General features: G+C 52.6%; 1 protein-coding gene across 1 annotated transcript in view; it reads right to left on the reverse strand.

Moving 5' to 3' along the window:
- Window positions 1-2,962: 2,962 nt before the first annotated feature.
- Window positions 2,963-22,511, reverse strand: part of PCNT (pericentrin) — a 106,639-nt gene continuing 87,090 nt past the window's right edge. Inside the window, exons 30-45 of the mRNA XM_011996832.1 lie at window positions 22,078-22,217; window position 21,958; window positions 20,924-21,097; window positions 20,124-20,319; window positions 18,687-18,909; window positions 18,260-18,410; window positions 16,757-17,443; window positions 12,492-12,736; window positions 11,585-11,687; window positions 10,382-10,555; window positions 8,462-8,581; window positions 7,582-7,811; window positions 6,089-6,165; window positions 4,787-4,925; window positions 3,917-4,044; window positions 2,963-3,448 (exon numbers count right to left, since the gene is read on the reverse strand). Coding sequence (XP_011852222.1) covers window positions 3,405-3,448; window positions 3,917-4,044; window positions 4,787-4,925; window positions 6,089-6,165; window positions 7,582-7,811; window positions 8,462-8,581; window positions 10,382-10,555; window positions 11,585-11,687; window positions 12,492-12,736; window positions 16,757-17,443; window positions 18,260-18,410; window positions 18,687-18,909; window positions 20,124-20,319; window positions 20,924-21,097; window position 21,958; window positions 22,078-22,217 — 2,832 coding nt within the window. The 3' untranslated portion in view covers window positions 2,963-3,404. The remainder of the gene's footprint in view (window positions 3,449-3,916; window positions 4,045-4,786; window positions 4,926-6,088; window positions 6,166-7,581; window positions 7,812-8,461; window positions 8,582-10,381; window positions 10,556-11,584; window positions 11,688-12,491; window positions 12,737-16,756; window positions 17,444-18,259; window positions 18,411-18,686; window positions 18,910-20,123; window positions 20,320-20,923; window positions 21,098-21,957; window positions 21,959-22,077; window positions 22,218-22,511) is intronic.

Consider the following 22,511-nt stretch of genomic DNA (forward strand, 5'->3'; position numbering starts at 1 on the left):
CCCCCTCCCCTTTTGAAGTCCTTAATAAAAACCTGCTGGTTTTGCGGCTCAGGTGGACATCACGGTCCTACCACTAAGTGATGTCACCCCCAGCAGCCCAGCTGTAAAATTCCTCTCTCTGTTCTATTTCTCAGACCAGCCGACCCTTAGGGAAAAATAGAAAGAACCTATGTTGAAATATTGGGGGTGGGTTCCCCCGATAATGCTGGGAGGGCAGCACGCCTGCAGTGGACACAGAAGTTCTGGGCCCCATACCTGTCCTGCTCACCTCTTCCATTTGGCTGTTCCTTTGTTGTACCCTGTATAATAAACTGGTAATCCCAAGAATAGTACTTTGTGTCATTCTAGCAAATTATTAAACCTACGGGGGTGGGGGTGAAAACCCCACAAACTTATAAATTGGCTGGGCAGAATTGCAGTAGCCTGGGAACACCACTTGTGGCTGATGTCTGAAGTGGAGACTGAGTCCTTAGCCTTTAGGGTCTGTGCTGACTCCAGGTAGTATCAGAATTGAACGACTTTAGGCCGGGCACTGTGGCTCACGCCTGTAATCCTAGCACTTTCGGAGGCCAGGATAGGATCACTTGAGCCCGGGAATTCGAGACCAGCCTGGGCAACAGGGAGACCCCCATCTCTACAAATATAATAAAATAAAAATTGAAGGACTTTGTCCTTAACTTGTGGAAACTCTGTCCATTCTGATTCTAGGTAGTGTCAGAATGGAACTGTAGGACAGGCAGCTGGTGTTAGAGAATGGTGTCGGAAAAGGAGACAAGCCTCCAGCAGGTCAGGGAGGTGGCAGCAGGCAGCATGAACAGGTACCTCAGGCTCCCATGCAGTTCTCCAGCTCTGCTGTCCCCCTGCATCTATTCATTCCTATTCTGCATATGAATTGCTTTTCTGCCCAACACTCAATTGCAGACTTCCCAAATTCCTAATTCATCATCACTTCTAACCAGAAAACTCTTCTGACAGTAAGTGTGGCTCTGAGCATGTGGCTGTGCGATGCCCTCATCTTACCCCAAACTCCTATCAGTCAGAAGTAGCTCGCTTAGTGGATGGTGGAAAGGCCTCCCGAAGGCTCAACTATGATGCCAGATTGGAGACAATACCGTCAATATGGAGTGCTATAACACAGGATGTGGTATGGGCTTTGACTGAACAATACCTAGTGCTACTTCTCCCACAGCCAGCATATGCTGGCTTGGAAACCTAAGGGCTGCAGATACGAATGGCCCCTCTTCCTGTTACGCCAGGTAACCCCAGAAGGAATTTTTGCTTCTCATCTTGTAACTCTGAACTCTGCTGTCCCAAGGGAGGGCTGCTTCTACCAGATACAAGGGTGATATTTTGAACTTTGAACTAGCAGTTGAGACTGCTGCCTAAGCCAGCACCCAGGGATGGGGTTACTGTACTAGCTGGTGCTACTGATCCAATTTTTGAGTGAAACTGGGTGGCTTATACACAAAACAGGAACATCTCTATCTGCAATCTAGCGTCTTCACTGGCACCGTTTGGTACTGAGGACTTTTGGCTCAGTGCAACCTCCACCTCCCAGGTTCAAGTGATTCTCCTGCCTCAGCCTCCCGAGTAGCTGGGATTATGGGAGCCCGCCACCACACCCAGCTGATTTTTGTTTTTTTAGTAGAGATGGGGTTTCGCCATGTTGGTTACACTGGTCTCAAACTCCTGACCTTGTGATCTGGCCGCCTCGACCTCCCAAAGTGCTGGGATTACAGGTGTGAGCCACCGCGCCCGGCTGACAGCTTCTTGGCTTCTTTAACCTAGAACAGGTTCCTCACATTCACATCCCATTGTCTCTTTGATGAAATGAGGGCAGTTAACTGTAGAATAGCCCATGTTCATCTTTTTCCTCATAGTTTCATTTATTTCTCCTTCAATAAACTGGAAGTTAGGGCAGGGCAAAGTATCTTGAGCCTGTATTCCCAGCACCTTGGGGGGCCAAGGCAGGAGGATCACTTGAAGCTAGGGGTTCAAGACCAGTGTGGGCAACAGAGTGAGACCCCATCTCTACTAAAAAAAAGAAAAAAATTAGCTGAATGTGGCAGTGTGTGCCTGTAGTCCTAGCTACTCGGGAGGCAGAGGCAGTAGGATTGCTTGAGCCAGGAGCGTGAGACCAGGCCGGGAAACAAAGTGAAACCTTGTCTCTAAAAGAAATACAAAAATTAGTGCCAGGCGTGGTGGTGCGCACCTATAGTCCCAACTACTTGGGAGGTTAAGCAGGAGGATCGTTTGGGCTCTTCGGTAGGTCAAGGCTGCAGTGAGTTGTGATTGCGCCACTGCACTCCAGCCTGGGTGACAGAGTGAGACCTTGTCTCTAAAAATAAAAAAATTATACCCACCTAGTACATTTTTGGGTAAAGGGTCCTTGGCTAGATATTACTGTCTAGTCTAAGCGAGTATGAATGAAACATAAAAAAGCACAGCCAGCCAGGCGTGGTGGCTCACGCCTGTAATCCCAGCACTTACTTTGGGAGGCCGAGGAGGATGGATCATTTGAGGTCAGGAATTCAAAACCAGCCTGGCCAACATGGTGAAACTGTCTCTACTAAAAATACAAAAATTAGCAGGGCATGGTGGTGGGTGCCTGTAATCCCAGCTACTCAGGAGGCTGAGGCAAGAGAGTTGCTTGAGCCCAGGAGGTGGAGGTTGCAGTGAGCCAAGATTGCACCACTGCACTCCAGCCTGGGTGACAGAGCCAGACTCCAGTCTCAAAAAAAAAGCATGGCATGGCCATGAGAGGTGGATACATAGTGGCAGCATCTTTAAAAAAATAAGAAACCAATTAAGAGTAAACAACAGTCAAGTGGCTATTCAAGAATGCTTTGAGTTCCACTGAAACTTTTTGACTTCCATGAGTTTGACATAAACTCTCTGCTCAATTTTTTAGTCAGTCAGAAGGGCAAACTGATAAAATGGATAAAATGGAAAAAACAAGGGCTATTCACAAACAAAACAGTGATTACATTTTATTCCTTTTTGAGTTGTTTTGTTTTTATTTTTAAATGAAGTTTCCATCTGTGCACGTTAAGAAAATAAACAAAACAACAGGAAGCCATTCTCTGTGTATCCTTCTTGGAGGCAGGAAGGATGGATCTGCCGATAGGCACACAACAGCACACAGCCAGGGCTCATGGGAGTGAGTACCTGTCACCTCACGAAAGTCACGGGCCTAAAACATACAGAGGCTCCATAGAAAATGCTCCATCTGGCTTTGCAGTCATGCATAAAGGTGAGGACACTAAATTGAAGGCATCTGGGGGCTGGTGTCACCGCACGTGAAGAGTAGTGCCCATGCTGTCCCACGAGCTTCCTTGGGAAAAGGGAAAAACAAATCTTTTCCTCAAATAGAATTGTCGCAGGTAAGAGCCATGGCATTTTATTCACTGTTTAATCTTCTGGTGGCAGGATTTCTTTGAAGGAGAATCTGCATATAAATAAAAATGAGGCAGCAAATTGGTTACAAGGCTTCACAGATTTTTTGAAAAAGAATTTAACAATTTTGAAACACTATCACTGAATTCATGTAAATTTTGGTAAAAATATGAATTATAAAATACAGTGGTTTAAATTATGACATTTAAGAAACACTGAACAAATTATATCCTGGTCGAAATGTAACCTTTACGTTCGCTATCAATGTAAGAGAAAGAACAAAGAAGTCCAGACGGTGATTAAGTCAAACTGACCCCAGCACGTATCGCTGAGTACATCGGCTTAGACTTCTGTGAGAATCTTCACTTATAACCTCTATGCTAATACTATTAGTGACACTGATTGTTCAGACTGAAACTTTAGTTACTAAGCTGAATACCAGCCATCTTTTGACAGACCCTACCTTTCCAGGGTACAGTGATAACCAGCTTAATAAATACTCGGCGAGGACTTGCATTACCTGGTAGAGCCCCTCCCAGTCTTTGCTGGATCACTTCTAAATGGTGAATATACTCTGTCAAGGAATGTTCTGGATCTTGAGAAGCAGTCAGGGATCTTTCTAATCTTGAATTTGGGGATGGAGTGGCTCTTCAAACCAATTAGCACACCAAGAGAAGAAAAAAAAAAAGTTGAGTTTGACAGACGGAGCTAGGGTGAGTGAGTGCAGAAGGCACCAGCCCCACCAACCAGACCCATGGGAATGGGTGACTTCAGGGCCGTCTCCTTCAGATCCTTCCTTATAAAAAGTGTCACAGAGTGCTTTAACGGCTTCTGTGCAATGTTCCAGAGTTGAGTAAAGATTACTGTATATTACTTTGTTTGCTAAATCTTTGATAATGTATCTGTTACCCAACCTGGATTCTGCACCAGGTCTCACCTGCCTTTCCTGATCTTCCCAAACTGTTTGTCAGGGTGATACCTGCCCTGCTCAGTCCTCACCTCAGCCGTCCTTCCTCCTAGCCTTCCACCAGGCCCAGGGAGCACCAGGGGTATCCCTTTTCCCTCCGCCCAGAGCTTCCAAGTATCTTCAGGGCAGGCAACATGCCTTCTTCACCTGGGCACATCCCTCACAAAAGGGGCCCTCGGCCACCATTTACTCTTTCAGTAAAGATCGCAGGACCGGGCTCTGGGGCACCACAGCCACCAGAGAAGCAGGCCCTCCCCCAAAATGGGGCTGGACTTCTAGGCCCTCATGGACTCATGCTGGAGAGTTTCCTGCCTTGCTCTGGGCTGGGCCGAAGCCAGAACTAAAAATGCATTTCTCTGAGGCCCTATGTCGGCTGGAAGGAGAGCCCTGGCAGGAGACAGGGCCTGAAGGCGTCACACTGACCTTCCCCCAGTGTGTGGGGAGGCTGCTGCTGCCAGTCCGTGGCCTCTGGCGGGGTCCCTGGTGTGGCCTGAGGGCACATCCCGGGTTGGGGGGGACTCTCTGGTTCTGGGTGGAGACTGCGGCCGTCGTACTCGGGGCCCTTCCCCAGAATCATTTAACAACAAAGGGATTAGGAAAAGAAATGAATGCATTTTAGTAAAGGCCCATCTATCAAAATTTTAAATGTATAAGCTTTTAAGAGTCTGTATGGCAATTTTAAGACATTTTTAAAGTACTCAAGTTACAGTATCTTTTTAAAAGCTCTGGAAGAAACCTGAGCTTTTGATTATCCGCATCCGCAGGAGCAGCCCATCTCCGGGGGGGGGTCTCAAGACCTGGGTGAGGGTCTCGCCTCTATCAGCTCTGAGGAGCTGGCTCAGGAGGGAGGGGCAGGAACCCTGGAGACCACCAGGTATGACTCAGAAGGGCAAACTTTCCTGATGGCTGAATCAAAGTATTTTAATTTCAAGAAGCAACTATTAAAATGTGGAGTCGACGCTGACACAGCTGCCAGGCACAGTGCTCACGCCTATAGTCCCAGGTACTGGGGAGGCTGACGCAGGAGGATGGCTTGAGCCCAGGAGGTCAAGGCTGCAGTGAGCTGTGACTGTGCCACTGCACTCGAGCCTGGATGATACAGCAAGTCCCTGTCTCTACGAACAACAACTTGGTAAGGCACTTCCAGGAATGCTCAGTTACGGTGCTGGTCAGCAGTGGCTCAGGCAGCCTAAGCCCCACAGGCCCGGAGCCACAGGCCCATCCCCTGCCACTCTGGGACAAGAGCCCCTGGAAATGCCCTGCTTTGGGGCCGGCTCCTTCAGTGCTAAGTGCAGCCAGCTGTGCTCTCTGCTATGGGGGGCAATGGCACGGCAGAGAACTCCTGAGACAAAGATGTGAGTGAGCCAGAAATAAGCATGATGCTCTACAAGGAAAGAGACGTGAAGTGAGTTTCAGTTGATTTGGGGAATAAAAAAGACCATTTTGCTAAACACTATTAAAGAATCAATATAGTGAGCATCTCAGCATTTCCCATCACCATATGCCCCTGTGAACTGTGCTCATAGCTAACGTGAGCTCTGACCTCCCTGTGCTGGGCGCACCCTCCCTCTGAACGACTGCCCTGACGGAATTCACGGATTTTCTTACTGTGCTTTATTACATCCCCATCAACACTGAAAAATGACCCAAAAGTGAATGAAAAAGCTACAAACAGTAGGAAGAAAAGTTTGTGAGTCCAGCGGCCAACGGCAGCGGGAGTCCCACCTGCGCGAGGGACTTTGCCTTGTGCCAGAGCTCCTTTCCGATCTACTTCTTGCCATTTCTTAACCAAAAAACGTAATCTACAAAAAAAGGAGACAAGACACACTTAAAAGTATGGCAAAACAGGAAGGGAAAGAGCAATGAAAACCCCACTGTGATCAAACAAGCAGAATGGGGCCTCGACGTCAAGGTTGGCCAGTCTGTTGACTTGGGCCCTGCACGCCGGGTGCACACATCCAAAGTGCTTGCAGGGCTGCTGGCGGCAGGACCTTCCCACGCCGGACCACCTGACGAAGCCTCACTGCAGCCCCACCATGGACCATCCGGCTCCCCAGACACCCGCGTGGCCCAGCTCAGGACGACTCCAGTTCAAAGTCAGCAGCCACACCAGTGACTAGGAAACACACACTGCTCCGGCCCGGTGTGCAGGACCTTCGCGTCTTCATCCTGTCACACATGCCAGCGGACAGGCTCAGCACACGGACACCCCAGCCCTCGCAGGAGTCCGTCAGATGGTAAGCACGCAGGGTGCAGGTGACGAGGGCATGCAGGTCAGGGTGCACGGCCCCAGACGTCCTGCTAGGATGGCCTTCGGGACAAGCATCATGCCTGCGGCTTCCCTCCTTTGCGGCACGGCAGACACTGCCGATTCCTCCATGAGACCCGTGAAGGCCCCTTGGTGGCAGCTACCCTAGGCAGTGCTCTCACAGGTACACAGAGACTGCTCCTGTCTGGGACACTGCTGCCTTCAAATGATCCCTCCTCGACAGGAAGACCCTGGAGGTAGGATTTGGGTCCGCTTACCTCCCCCATCTAGTGCCTAAAATGCTTCTTCATGCAGGGTGTTCTCCCCACGACCGCAGGATGGACAGATGGGTGGATGAAAGGATGGACAGTGAAGGCCTACGGTCAGAGGAGCTCAGAGCCGAGGAGACAAAAGTGCCCCAGGACCAGAGAAGCTGAGAGCACAGCACCCCAGGAGGCCTCGCCTGCACCCCACTTCAGCCCAGCCCGCAGCTGCGATGACTGAACTTCTTGGCGCCTGGTCTCTGAAAGGAACAGGACTCCTAGCTACTCTCTGCTGCATCTGCTCCTCCAGACAGGCCTGTGTGTGGCCTCAGGGAACACTGTGGCGTCAGGGAGCAGGCACAGCCACACGGTGTTTAGGCGGAAAAGCAGTTTTCGAAATTCAGCACATTCTAAAACTATGAAATGGAAAAAACTGTGGCACGAAACCCACTAAAAGTCAAGATGTTCCTCTGTAATACAAAGGTGCCCTTAAATCTTTAGTTTCAGAAGGTGACAGCTTCATACACATGACTTCTTGAAGACAAGTTCATCATCTGTATCTTCTCTAAGGCCTCAAATGCCATTCATCTTTAAAAAGAGAACATATCATAGAGTTTCAAGGAATAAAATCACCAAAAAACCATGCAGTGTGCTGCCCATTCACGGGGACAGACGCGGACATGCTGATTGGATGTCACGGCATTTACCTCAATACGGCAACCACCACCCTGACGGCCGTGCGGAACCGTGTGAAAGGGCGAGATGTGGTTTTCCGCTCCGCTTTGGAAGGAAATACCCCCAAATGGGCAATCATGGAGAGTGTTTCTTGTTCAGAATCCTGGAATCCACCAATCAACAGCAAAAGATACTTCTTTTGATAAATCAGAGCTTTTCTAAAGCTCTCTGCTCTCAAATAATGCAGGTACAATTTTTCCATCTAAAAGAAAAAAACAGATTTTACCATAGGAAACGACGCCTGTCTTGCTGACAAAGCACATTTACACCATCGCTCTCTCCAAAGAGCCAGATTGTTTTTTCTCAGCAAATCACAGAGGCCATCGGCCTTGCAACAGTATCTGTGGCCAGAAACAACGTTGCTGTTCTGCTCAAAGACCAGTCTGTGTTTGTCAGACAAGATCTAGAACCACAAGCTTCTCTCCACAGCATCATCAAATGAGCCCCTATGAAGGCTTCTTGAATTTAACCTCTTCGGTAAGGTCCAAATTGGGCATGGGATGGACGTCACAGGGTGGGGGCTGTGTGCCACCAGGAGACTGCAGCAGAGCTTGGGCCAAATCCCGGCAAGTCCCTGGGCCAGGCCTCCCTCAGGCTGCAGAGGCTGCCATTTGCTGACTTGGTCAAAGCCTTCCACGTTCCACACTTAACAAGCACAGAAACTCAGTACGTGTGCACAACTAAACCAAAATTCAAGCTGAAGTTTATTCTGTGAACTTCCTTTCCTTTAGTGATGTGATTGCTACACCCGGCAGACGAGAACCTTGTGGTCCCCAAAATACTTTGCCTGCAATTTACAAACCCAGGACTTAAAAAAGCACCAAAGTTCTATACTCATGACACTGTTCCTACCTTGACGTTGCTGGGGTGTGCTTCCTCGCTGGCAGCCGGTGGAAGCCGGCCAGGGTCTGGGCGCCTCAGGGAACTCTGTGGAGCCGTTTCGTCTGGCTTCCAAGCAGCCCTTTCCGACTTCTGTAAGGAAGCACAGCCCACACTGTCTACAGAGCTGCTCGTCAACAAGAGCATCTTAGAGAGGCAGCCGGGGGCAGGTTAGGGAGAATGCCGTGTGCAGGGAGGCCAGGCTGACCACACCACGCCTGGGCCCTCCTCATCTTCAGCACCCCCTCAGCAGGGCCTGGGTTACGCCGTGCTGCGATCAGTCAAAGAATTAACATGGCGTAATTACGACATGCCACTTGCTGAAGTATGACTGCAAAAAAGGTCCATTTTAGTAGAAACAGAAAACTAATTATTTGTAAAATCACCCCAAATTCAAAGCTTTAAGCCTTAAACACTCTCATATTCTCTGGTCCTAGAAATGCCAGCCACTGATAACTACAAACACAGTCAGCTCTCGACAGCTGTGGGATCCGCATCCATGGATTCAACCAACTGTGGGTGAAAAATATTCAGAAAAAAAGATGTGTCTGCACCAAACACATACACTTCTTTTCTTGCCCCTACACCCTAAACAATACAGGATAACAACTATTCACAACAACTGTTTACATGGCCTGGCCTCTTGTGGGGTGGAGCTGCTCTGGACCATGGCGGGTTAGGCTGAGGCCGGTGAGAGTTAAGCACACCGAATCAAGTGCTGCAGGTGATCTTAGAGATGACTTAAGAGCATACAGGAGGACGTGCACAGATTGCTGCTAACACCACTTCAGGCCAGGAGGATCCCTGAGCCTGGGAGGTCAAGGCTGCAGTGAGCTGTGACTGCTCCACTGCACTCCAGCCTGGGAGATAGAGCAAGGCCCTGTCTCAGAAAAAACCCAAAAAGTGAAAGAAGCCAGCTGAAGAGGCCCCAGATGCTCTGGTTCCACTGACACACCTTTCTAGGAAAGAGCCAGGGCCTGCGGCAGGCGGGGGTGCCTGCTGCTCTTTTGAGGGGGCCATTGCTGTGTGTTCTGTGAATGGTGGTTACTTATGAAGGTTACAGGGATGTGTGCGTGTGTGAACTTGTATGACACTACACCAGGAAAGGGCAAATTTTACTGTATGTAAATTTAAAAATAATTTTTTAAAAAGTTATAAAAAAGCAAATCACAAACAAAACAGCCTAAATACAAAAGAAAAAAATCAGGCATTCCAGAAAATAACTCTATCCAACTATACCATTAGGAAAATTGCAAGTCACTTTATGCCGGGCACGGTGGCTCATGTCTGTAATCCCAGCACTTTGGGAGGCCGAGGCGGGCAGAATCACCTGAGGTCTGGATTTTGAGACCAGCCTTGCCAACATGGCAAAACCCCATCTCTACTAAAAATATAAAAATTAGCCATGTGTGGTGGCAGGCACTTGTAATCTCAGCTACTAGGGAGGCTGACGCAGGAGAACTGCTTGAACCTGGGAGGTGGAGGTTGCGGTGAGCCAAGATCACGCCACTGCACTCTAGCCTGGCAACAGAGCAAGACTCCGCCTCAAAAAAAAAAAAAATTATAAGTCACTTTAAATAAAACTCTAAATTCAATCAGATTATAATATTTTTAGTCAAAATACTCTTTTATGAACATGCACCAAACATCCAGTAGTGGTCAGGGTCAGTGAGGACACTGTCTGTGGTGAAGCTGGAAGCCGGCTGAGATGGTCAAACATCCCACAACATTTAGCAAGGCTTCAGACAGAGGCAACGGAGCCCGGCAGTGAGGGAGACACTGACGCCCACATCCCCAGTTCCCTAAACGGAGCCTAGCCTCTTGTGGGGTGGAACTGCTCTGGACCATGGCGGGTTAGGGTGAGGCAGGCGAGAGTTAAGCACAGACACCTACGCTCGGGCTGCAGCCTTTCTGCAGATGGTGCTTCAGCATCTTCTCAAGCTTAGACACGGCCCTGCTCAGCTCCAGCTTCTCCCGGGTCACCGTGCTGAGGGCTTTCGTGAGGGAAACATTGTCTTTCAGCAGGACGTCCACAAACTGGAGTTGCAGCTCTGCTGCCATTTTTTTCTTGGAGAAAAAAAAATAAATTCGTAAGAATTTGTTGTTAAAGGGCATGCACATTATTTGTGTTTTTTTGTCAACAGTTATTTCTAGGGATTGTAATTAATGTGTCTGGGGTTCAATAAGAAGCTTGTGGGGCTGGCAGAAAATTGTAGAAGTCCTAGAATCATAGACTGCACAAAGCTGGCCTGTATGAACAATGCAGGCCTGTCACAAAGCACGGCCCGTTTGGTTGTTCTCACAGCACTGTAATTGACAGGTGGCTGGATCGCTGTTAGTTCATCCCAAGGGGGCGGATGTGAAGCCCCTCAAAACAGGTTTCTTACTTCTCCCATCAAAAGGACGTTCAGCCTACGGAGGGTGGGCACACTGGAAGGTCACCAGGGCCCAACACAGGGGCAGGGTGCACACCACCCACAACGACGCTCGGCTGGCGGGGCTGGAGGGTAAGTGGTGCAGCTCCCCTGCACCTCACATGCATGGGTTCCATGATAAAAGTCATGATTTCATAAACGCCACAGAACCCGCATCAGGAACTGATACCAGCAGCCAGATTCCCACCTCCTTCAGAGGCAGCTTACGGTGAGCTCAGACTTTCCAAGGAGGACTTGGGTTTTTGTTTCTAGCAAAGGCCATCAACACAAACCCAAAGCCAGCAGGTGGGGCCAGGTGGAGGTGAACATCAGCCCAGCACCGGAGCAGAACCACAGCCCCCCCTGACTGCAGCCGGCGGTGTGTTCAGGTCATGCACAGTGAGCAGCACTGGGGGGCGTCCACACAGTCACGCAGCATTCCATGGGCAGCAGGGTTCACCCCCGAAGACCACACAAGTGCCCCAGGACATGGAGGACATCCGTCCCCACTCGGCCCACAGGGTCGACCCCACCCACTCACCCAGATAGCAACCATGAATTTAGAGAAGACAGCAAGGGAGGAAGAACAACTGGGCGGCATGAAAAAGAAACCACAAAGCTGCCGAGAGGGCCCCTCTGCGGGAGGAGCCGGGGCAGGGACCTGGGGGTGCTCACCCCTTACCTGGGAGGAGGTGGGCCTGCTCAAGTCAGACTTCAGCTCCTCCAACGTGTGCAGTAACGACACCACTGCTTTCTCATTGGATGACGTCCAATCGTTAACTGTCCTGTAAAAACAAATGGGCACTTAAAGGTTCATATGCACACCAAGTGACCATTATCCAAAACTAAACAAGAACTCTTGGCTCAAGAGAAACAAGGAGAAGACAGGTTCCTGAAGAGCCTGTGTGTCAATCACTTCGTCCATGAGGCAAAGCCAGAGGCCCGGGGTGAACAGGCCTGTGGGTGGACACTTCTGCAGAGCTCAGAAACCTCCAGCCGGGAGACTCGCCACTGAGTACGGGAAGCCGCCGCCTGCCAGGCCCCGCGGCTTTCCTCTGGAATTAATGATTTAAAATGCTGTCCTAAGGGAAATCATGCTGCTCTATACATTAAGTCCAAGTATAGAAAGGAGAACTGTATTTGCTGAGTTTCTGTGTATAGGGAAAAAGACGAACATTAGCATTACTCTTTCTGCCCATATGAAATATCACGATCGTCATCCTGGGTGTGAGTGGCCTTGAGTGACACTGGGCAGCGCCAGCCGGGGGGGGCACAGGAGGCTCCAAACCCGACCCTGTGGGTTGTGAGCAACTGCACAGTGTAAAGAGAACCAAGCCAACCCTCAAAGAAACATGGACGCCCCACACCAGGCGTAGTTTGAATCACAGAATTTTTTCTCTAACGTTAGAATATGAACATGCCATCCTGCCAATCTGGAATCCCTCAGGAAAGTCCCAGGAAGAGGACTACAGCGTTAAGTATAAAGAAGCAGGGGCCTCACACCAGACGCACCCAAGCCCTCGGGAGGGGTCTCTGACAGAGGCGTGGCTGCAAGGGACCAGCAAGCACCAAGTGGCGCAGGTGCACACCTGTCCATGGCCTGGCTGGCGAAGCTGGTGAGAAGCCCGGCAGCACAGAGCAGCCGCTGCCTCATCGCCTCCAGCTCTCGTTGCTGTTCTCGGAGGTGGTCAGCATCCAAGCCAGCAGTCCTGCGGGCAGAACCCAGGTGGAGGCGGCTGCCAGGCACCTCGTCCTTCGACTCCAGGTCTCTCACCGTCTGCTGAAGCTGCTTGATCTTATGCAAGTCACGCTGACGCTGCAGTTCTAATTCTCGCTGTTGTTAGCAGAAAAAAGATAGAGAAGACGTTCACGTCAGTGTCCAAAAACAAAACTGCTGGCCAGGTACGGTGGCTCACACCTGTAATCCCAGCACTTTGGGAGGCCGAGGCAGGCGGATCACGAGGTCAGGAGATCGAGACCATCCTGGCTAACACAGTGAAACCCCGTCTCTACTAAAAATACAAAAAATTAGCTGGGCGTGGCGGTGGGCGCCTATAGTCCCAGCTACTTGGGAGGCTGAGGCAGGAGAATGGCGTGAACCCGGGAGGCGGAGCTTGCAGTGAGCCAAGATCGCACCACTGCACTCCAGCCTGGGCAACAGAGCGAGACTCTGTCTCAAAACAAAAAAAAACAAAAAACAAAACAAAACAAAAAAACTGCCGGCGGGGCATGGTGGCTCATGCCTGTAATCCCAGCACTTTGGGAGGCTGTGGCGAGTAGATCACCTGAGGTCAGGAGTTTGAGACCAGGCTGGCCAACATGGGGAAACTCCATCTCTACTAAAAATATAAAAATTAGCCAGGCGTGCTGGCGTGCACCTGTAAACCTGGCTACTCGGGAGGCTGAGGCAGGAGAATCGCTTGAACCTGGAAGGTAGAGGTTACAGTGAGCCGAGATTGCACCACTGCACTCCAGCCTGGCAACAGAGTGAGACTCCGGCTCCAAAAAAAAAAACCTGCCAGGCAAAAGCCCAAAACACACAGCCGCTCCGGGCGCGGTGGCTCACACCTGTAATCCCAGCACTTTGGGAGGCAGAGGTGGGCGGATCACGAGGTCAGGAGATCGAGACCATCCTGGCTAACATGGTGAAATCCCGTCTCTACTAAAAGTACAAAAAATTAGCCGGGTGTGGTGGTGTGCGTCTGTAGTCCCAGCTACTCGGGAGGCTGAGGCAGGAGAATGGCGGGAACCCAGGAGGCGGAGCTTGCGGAGCCGAGGTCGCGCCACTGCACTCCAGCCTGGGCGACAAAGTGAGACTCCATCTCAAAAAAAAACACACACACAGCCGCGTTACAGGGGAGGCCCCTCACAGGCCAGAAACAGGCCCTCGGGCAGGCGGCCTCTGTGGTCCTGCACTGGGACCTAATGCACTGCACACCCTCGTGCTGTGCTGCTCTGTGTGCCTCCAGCACGGAGGCAGCTGAATCACGCCCCAGAGTGATTCAGTGGTAAGCGTTTTCACTGTAGTTTTTAAAACTATCAGGCTTTCCTCAGGCCCAGGGCAAGCACGCGGGGTCCAAAGGAGAGGAGCCTGAGAAGCTGAACCAGACAGGATGACGCTTCCCGGTCCCCTGGCCCCAAACATGCCCACGTCCAGACGTTCAGACCAACACAGACACGGACAGGCACATTTGTGCATGTGAACGTGCACACACGCATGAGCCTGAGTGCAGCGCTGGGGCTGAGCCTGGGTGGCCACGTGGGTCTGGGCTCCTAAGCCAGACCTCAAGGAGCAGCAGCCTTCCCTTCTGCAGGATGGGGGCACGGGCCATGTCCGGTGGCCGGGGGAAGCATGTCAGCAAGCGCCTGAGCCCCTGCCCAGAGCACAACTCCCGCCAGCCACAGGAGAGAAGGTCTATTGCACGATGGGGCAAGGAGGGATGAAGCAGCCTTGGAAGGGCCTCGGATTCCCAGTGGCGCCACTGGGGCTTCCTTGTGACAAAATACAGACAGACCCGGCGGGAAGAGGCCCCAGATGCACACACAGAGGCGGTCGCCGTGTCAGGGAGGGAACCCCAGCCCAGAGGACCCACAGCTGAGCCTGCGCTGTGTGGCACCAGCGTCCCTGCCACCGCGGTGACCAGGATGCAGCTCAAGACTCAACCCTCCTGACAGCGTCTCACTCGACGCTCGGGCCTCTTAAACAGGAATGATTATCTTTTCTATTTTCTAGTAAGGAAAGTAAGATACAGAGAAACTAATGAGATTATATCATTTAGAAAAGATGGAATTGTCTCTGGCATGCCACTATCTTGGGAGGCTTCCACGGCTACAGCTAGAGAAGGATTCTATAATCCAGATCAAATTCACTATCCTCAGTAAAAATCACTCTGGAGGCAGGGCATGGTGGCTCACGCCTGTAATCCCAGAACTTTGGCAGGCTGAGGTGGGCGGATCGCGAAGTCAGGAGTTCAAGACCAGCCTGACCAACATGGGGAAACCCCGTCTCTATTAAAAATACAAAAATTAGCAGGGCGTGGCGGCGGGCCCCTGTAATCCCAGCTACTCAGGAGGCTGAGGCAGGAGAATCACTTGAACTCGGGAGGTGGAGGTTCCAGTGAGCTGAGATCGTGCCATTGCACTCCAGCCTGGAAGACAGAGCAAGACTCTGCCTCAAAACAAACAAACAAACAAACAAACGAAGAAAACCCACAAATACTCTGGAAGGGCCACTTCACTCAAAATACAGGTCAAGGTGCATCCTAAAGGCAAGTTACTAATGCAACTTAGAAAACATTTTCTAAGCACTCGTGTTACTATTCTTTTTAATAAATAATCAAAATTAAATTAAAAGTTTTGGCTGGAAACTTCAGGCGTGGTTTCAGAAAGTTCTCAAAAAGTAAAGACTCCTTTGAGCATTTCATGAAAGGTAGAGCCCTTGCCCAGGAGAAAGGCAAACACACACACGCCACCTCACCCTCAGCCGGGTCCTGTGTAGACGCCCCTGCCACGCTCAGCCGCACTGTCTGCGGCACCAAACCACCTCCCCGCCCTCCGCACCGTCTGCGGCACCAAACCACCTCCCCGCTCTCCGCACTGACTGCGGCACCAAACCACCTCCCCGCTCTCCAAGGCTTCTGGACGTAAGAAACGACGACTACTCTGAAGAGTTTCTTTTTATTTGAGATGGAGTCTTCTCTTGTTGCCCAGGCTGGGTGCAGTGGCGCAATCCCAGCTCACTGCAACCTCCACCTTTCGGATTCAAGTAATTCTCCTGCCTCAGCCTCCCGAATAGCGGGGATTACAGGTACACACTATCATGCCTAGCTAATTTTTTGTATTTTTAGTAGAAATAGGCTTTTGCCATGTTGGCCAGGCTGGTCTCGAACTCCTGACCTCAAGTAATCCGCCCACCTCGGCCCCCCAAAGTGCTGGGATTACAGGCGTGGGCCACCGCGCCCGGCCTGCTGTCATCACTTCTATTCAACATTGTTGAGTTTGTTACACTGCAATCCAGCCTGAGTGACAGAATGAGACTCGGCCTCAAAAAATAAGTAAATAAATTTAACAAAAGTATAAAACTCATATTTTGAAAGCAATGAAACACTACTGAAATAACCTAAACAAGACCTACGTAAACAGCTGAGTGCGGCGGCTCACGCCTGTAATCCCAGCAGCTTGAGAGGCCGGGGTGGGCGGATCACCCAAGGTCAGCAGTTTGAGACCAGCCTGGCCAACATGGAAAACCCTGTCTCTGTTAAAAATCCAAAAATTAGCCAGGCATGGTGGTGTGCGCCTGCAGTCCCAGCGACATGGGAGGCTGAGGCAGAAGAATCGCTTGAACCCAGGAGGTGGCGACTGCAGTGAGCTGAGATCACACCAGTGCACTCCAGCCTGGGTGACAGAGCCAGACCCCATCTCAAAAAAAAAAAAAAAACCTAATTAAATGGAGAGACATCTTCTGTAGCCCTGGATCAGAAGACCTCATACTGTCCAGATGTCAATACTATCCAGAGCAATCAGCTCATTTAACACAGTCCCTAAGAAAGTCCCAGTGGCAGGTTCTGCAGAGACACAAACAGCACTCCTCAGATTCCTGTGGAACAGCAAGAAGCCCCACGGAGCTGAAACTATCCTGAAAGGGAAGAACGAAGTTGGAGGAATCACTTCCTGATTTCAATACTTCCCAGAAAGCTACAGTGACAGCAGTGTGGTGCCAGCGTCGGGGCACACAGGCCAGGGCAGACCAGATCAGAGGACCAGACATCCACCTCACGTCCCCCACGTGAACCATCCTAACTCCAATTGCTTATCGTTTCTAGATGCGGACGCCCCGCCGGCAGGCGGCTCTCACCAGCTTCTCCTTGTCTCTCTGCCACTTCCTCCACCGCTCCGCAGCCGCTGGGCTCTGCCCGGCCTCCGCGCTCCTCCTCGCAGCCTTGCGTCCTTCTTGCTCTTTCAACCGTGGGTGTGACTGCTCTAATTCTGCCTGCAACCACGCTGGCTTCTCCCTCTCTCTCTCCAGAGAGCATCTCAGCTCTCGTTTTTGGGTGTGCAGGGCTTCCACCGTCGACTTCAGGGTGGCACTTACCTCCTTCTCTCTCCTGAGCGCCTCACAGTGCTCCTGAGCCTCAGCTTCAAGCTGCTGCTGAGAACGCAGGGCTTGCTGCTGCACCTTCTCAAGCATCGCCTGCAAGTCCGCCACCCGGGACTTCTCGTCCTTCAGCTTCCGCAGCAGAGCGTGATGGGCCTGTGCGTCCTGGTGCACACAAGCCTCCTGTGTCCTCTGGCTCAGCTGCTCAGTCAGGAGCCGCTCGTGCCGCAAGGCCTCCGACAGCTCCAGGGTGCGGCTCTTCTCAGCCGCAAGGTCCTTCTGGAGCTCCGAGAGCTGGCCCCGCTCCTGAGCCAGCAAAGCCTCGCAGCGTGAGTGCTCAATGCGCAGCTCCTTCTGCAGGTTGTCCTTGGCCGTCTGCTCGTGTTTCAGTGCCACACAGAGTCGACTGCTCTGAGCACGCTGTGTCTCCAGAGACGCCCGCAGCTCCTAGACAGCAAACACACACGACGGAAGACACCGAATCAAGCGGGAAAGCGTCTACATGGTTTTCCTGTCCACGTTTGTTTATATACTTTAGCTCAGCAGTTCTACCTTTTGAAATGCACCCTATTAGCCATATGTAGGGATAAGATTTTTTTGTTAGTTCATCAAGTAACAAAAAACCCTGACTGCGGAGATGATATACTCTTTTTGGAAGTGGTGTTGAGTAGCTGCACATACGCGTCCTGGGTTCAGAGATGTTCCTTGTCTGTCCCTCTCCAGAAAATGATTCAGAGATGTCCCCTGCCCGCCCCCTCTCCAGAAAATCACTCCACCAAAGAGGCTCAGAGATGCACACCCTGCTTGCTAGGAACCACCATTTCCATGCTGTTGAAAGTCATAACCCACGGAACTGGCACAGACTTGCTTAGAAGCCACAGAATGCCTGCTGAGCCTCTGCCATACAAAGCAGAGGACCCCCACCACCAGCCCGCCTAGTGCACAGACCTCTGAGGCTGCGCTCTGCCTGGATGGCCAGCGAGGAGGCTGTGTCCATCTCCACAGCAAGTGCTTGGGGACAGTGGGGGCTCTAAGCAGGGGTATCGTGCCATCACGGGTCATCGCACAGTATGCCTGTGGTCGCTGCCACTACCCCAAGGTGCAATTTTACCTGAAAACACAGCCCTATCTTGCTACCTCACACTGCTATCAACTGGGCACACTGCCATGAAGAACAGGAAAAGGAGGAGGAAAGAGGAACATGGCTTCAGGCTTCCAGTGGACTCGGCCCATGCCGGCTGCCTTGCCCTGACGCCCTGTTACCTCCAGGGCCTTGGCACTCTGGCCCTCCCTCTGCAGGTGCCGGAGCTGCTCCTCCTCCAGTTGGCTCTGCAGGGCACGCCCCTTCCCCTGCTCACTCTCCAGCTCCTGAAGCGCGGCCTTCAGCTCGTTCTCCTTACTGCTCAGCATGGATCTGCGTGGAGACGTCACAGAACACTCTGACCACATGGGCGAGAGTGTGCTCCCGGGAGCTGGGAGCTCCAGCAGGGGAGGCAGAGCCCTGCCAGGTCGCGCGCATGTGCTTCACCCCCCACCACAGGATTATCAACCCAGGCACAGCAGGGCGTGGTGCCCCTGGGGCTGCCCAACTGCGGCCCACCAGAGGTTCTGTTTCCCTTCATCGTCAAGAAAACCGTGGCCACAACGGCGAGACTCCTGCCAGTGTCCAGGGAAGGTGGATCAGGCGCACCTCAGCTGGAGGACCTCCTGCTGCACCTCGCAGAGGGACCGGGACAGCCGTTCACTCTCCTGCCTGCTCTCACAGAGCTCGGACTTCAAATCTCGCACCACACTCTGCTCCGCCGCCAGGAGCTTCTGCACGCCGTTTGCTTTCTCTTGCTCTTCACTCAGCGTCTTCTGCAAGTCGCCAGCGATACACTTCTCCTGCTCTACTTTATAGACCAGCAGTTCAACTGAGAAAGACGAAAGAACAGAAACACAGGACCCCATGAGCTCCTCGTGCTGCACACGTGACACCTGGTCAGAGACAGACTTACGGGGACGTGGGGTTTATCTGCTTCGGGAAGAAAGGAGGTTCTGTGGACTAGAAGCTTTCATTGCGGGTGGAACCAGGATGCTCCATTCTGCCCTCTGGGCCCATTTCCTTCCGGGGCCCACCCTCCTGGCCGGGAGCACACAGAGTCCAGGGGTGATGTAGCCCTGGAGCCGTCCTAAAACGCCACCCCACCCCTACTCACACCCTAAACTGCCTCCAACAGAGGAACTCCAGGCCAGGTGGCTTTACTGGAAAATTCTCCCAAAGTTTAAGGAAGAAAGAACACCAATTCCACACAACGGAGGGTGGAGGGCTGCTTCCCAAATACTTCCACACCCCGTGGCACTGGCACTACCCAGCACCAAGACCAAAAGGCACAAAAGAAAACAGACCAGTGCCCCTCACGAGCACTCGGACAGCGCCAGCCTATCCCCCGCCCCCACGCCCCTCACGAGCAGTCAGACAGTGCCGCCCCCCACACCGTGCCCCTCATGAGCGCTCGGACAGTGCTGGCCCCAGCCCCAGAGAGCACAAAGGGCACAGGTGCTGGGACAAGGGCATGGGCTGAACTGCAAGGCCGTTCCCCTTGACAGAATCCAAGACTAGGAACAGAGGGCACTTCCCCGAGCTGACCAAGGGCGCCTGACCCCACATGCAAGGGTACGAGACCAGCTCCTGTCCCTAAAACTAAGAGCAGGGAAAGGCGCCTGCCCACACAGCACACGAGACAATGTGGGCAGGAAATGAAGAATCAATCGTTACTTATGCACAGATGACCTGAGAGTCTACATAAAAACTCCCGAAGAAGCTACATTAAATGTAGAAATCTAAAAGACAGTCCTGAACTCTAGTGTGAACTCCCAAGAATCTGCCAGCACTCAGAGCCCAACCCAGGCTCCTCTTGCCCACACCAGGCCCAGCAGTGAGGCCTCTGTGCTGGCCCCACTGGGTGCTGCCTGTCTCCAGGGTCCTTTCTGCTCAGTTCTATCAGCTGACAACCACGGCAACACTCAGGGGCTTGACCAGATGACGCCCTGTCACCACCCTCTGCTCCCAGGGCCACACAGGTGAGCGTCAGGTGGGCAGGTGCAGAGGCCGGGCCCCACAGGCAGCGTCGACAGGGGCACCCACCCTGCTTGCGCAGCTGGTGCTCCTGCTGGCTCCTACGCGCCTCTGCGCTGGTCAGGGCCGTGCGCAAGTGCTGCAGCTTCTCCTGGTTCTGCAGGTGCACCATGCGCAGCTGGGCGCGCAGAGCCTGGATCTCGGACAGCAGGCTGCTCCGGTCCGGCAGGCAAAGCTGCTCCAGGGACTTTTCCTGCAGGTCTCCCTGGGGGCAGAACGGGAAAAGCAGCCTGAGCACCGGGCGGCCACCCCATACCCCGGCCTTCCCTGCGGCCTGCCCTCTAACCCCGCTCCACCAGGGCAAGCCTACTGAGTCTGGGGTGGGTGCAGAGTAGCTCCTGGGCCTCAGCTCTGGGGCCTGCAGGCGTCAGGGCTGGGCTGCGCTACCCTGCGTGAGGCCTGCAAGCCAGTTACTCTCCACACTAGGTCTCCTCATGTGTACGCTGGCGGGGACAGGATTTACAGTGTCCCCGTGGCACCAACGCCACCCAGCCCTGCAAACAGAGCATCTCTCAACCCAGGAGGGGCTACTTGGAACAGAGAACGTTTCTTTAGCCGCTTATCTCAGAAGAGAGTGAGGCCGTGCACCACGTGCATCACGAGCACACCGTCCGGTTACAGCTGCAGGTGGAAAAGTGCAGCACCCTGCATGAACTGAGTGTGAACGCCTGGGTGAGCCACAGCCACATTCCAGCAGCCAAGAGAAACACGCAAACCGAAATTCACACACAAAACAGTCTGTGTCACCCTCTCTGCCGGGGCTGGACCCCTGGGGTAAACTAAGGCCTGGTGGCAGAGCTGATACTCACCTGCTCACTGATGACCTTCTCCAGCCTTTCAAGCGGGAAGCTGTGACCCCCCAGATCTGAGCCACTGAGTCGGGGCTGCAGCTCAACCCCCTGTATCTCCGGCTCTTTTTCAAATGCCTCCTGCACAACCTGCAGAAGCTCCCCTCTCCAATCAGGGCACACGGTGGGCACGTCCTAAAGGATGAAGGAAGAAATGTGGCCTCCTCACAAATGCACCTGCATGCTTGTGCCCCAAAGTTTGCAGTGTGACTACGTTTGGAGATGGGGCCTGCAGGAGGTGATTCAGGGTAAGTGAGGCCTCGTAAGAAGAGGAAGAGACACCAGAGCTCACTCGCTGTCTCCATCATGTGAGGACACAGCACGGAGGCACTGTCTGCAAACCAGGAAGGGCACCCACACCAGAACCCAACACTGTGGGCACCCTGATGCCACAACAGGCGCAATCAATGTCTGCTGTTTAAGCCCCTGGTCTGGGGTGTTCAGTGGTGGCAGCTGAGCAGACTGGCAGCCGTTCAAACAGAAATGACCCTGACAGAAGAGAAGACACACACTGAGTGGCAGGAGGAGAGGCCCTGGGGGACAAGTGCTGGCATGGGCCGAGTCCGCAGGCCCAAAAGTCCTGAGCCCTTCTGCCCCATACACACCTCCACGTCCCGCAGGGAACCTGCCCCCAGAGCCTGTGCCAGCTGTGGGAGACCAGGAGGCCTCCCCAGGGTTCTTGCACCTCAGTCTGTCTTTTTGGCCATGCTAAAGAAATCCTAGGCCAGGCATAGTGGCTCACGCCTGTAATCCCATCACTTTGAGAGGCCAAGGCGGGTGGATCACGAGGTCAGGAGTTCAAGACCAGCCAGGCCAAGATGGTGAAACCCCATCTCTGCTAAAAATACAAAAACTAGCTGGGCGTGGTTGTGTGTGTCTGTAATCCCAGCTACCAGGGAGGCTGAGGCAGAGACCCGCTTGACCTGGGAAGGTGGAGGTTGCAGTAAGCCGAGATTATGCCACTGCACTCCAGCCTGGGAGAGAGAGAGCGAGACTCTGTCTCAAAAAAAAAGAAAAGAAAAAATCCTAGTCTTCACGTGGCCCTAAGGATGCGGCTCTTACTGCAAGCTCCTTAAATCCTTTGGAAAAGAAGTGTGTGAGGTGCAGAACAAAACTGCGTCTTTCTCCCACAGAGCAAGTCTTCCTGTACCTTATCTCCCTTCCGGGGTGGGTGTGGCTCGCCAGTCAGGGGTGCAAGGCCTTCTGACAGTGCCAGGATCTGGTGGCTCTCGTCACACACCATCTGCAGCAAAGCCTGTGGTGGGAAAGTGTGTCAGGAGGAGAGAGCCGCCTGCCACCCCACACAGCCACGCTCTACATCACCTGCAGCCCTGAGCTGCAGTCAGGGCTCCGTGAAGGGTGGGCAGCTGTGGAGAGGGAGGGCATCACCTCGGTTTTGTAGAGGCAGCACCCACTTCTCAAGCTACAAGGTTTTCAAGCCCACCTCCCCCGACCTTCAGAGAGATCACACAGAAGCCAGGCTTGGAGTGAATTTCTCTATTAGCTGCTCCAAAGATGGCCCTGCCACTTCCTCCACTCCACCTGCTCC

Source organism: Mandrillus leucophaeus, unplaced genomic scaffold (genome assembly GCF_000951045.1).
Source record: "Mandrillus leucophaeus isolate KB7577 unplaced genomic scaffold, Mleu.le_1.0 Scaffold526, whole genome shotgun sequence".
Taxonomy (NCBI): domain Eukaryota; kingdom Metazoa; phylum Chordata; class Mammalia; order Primates; family Cercopithecidae; genus Mandrillus; species Mandrillus leucophaeus.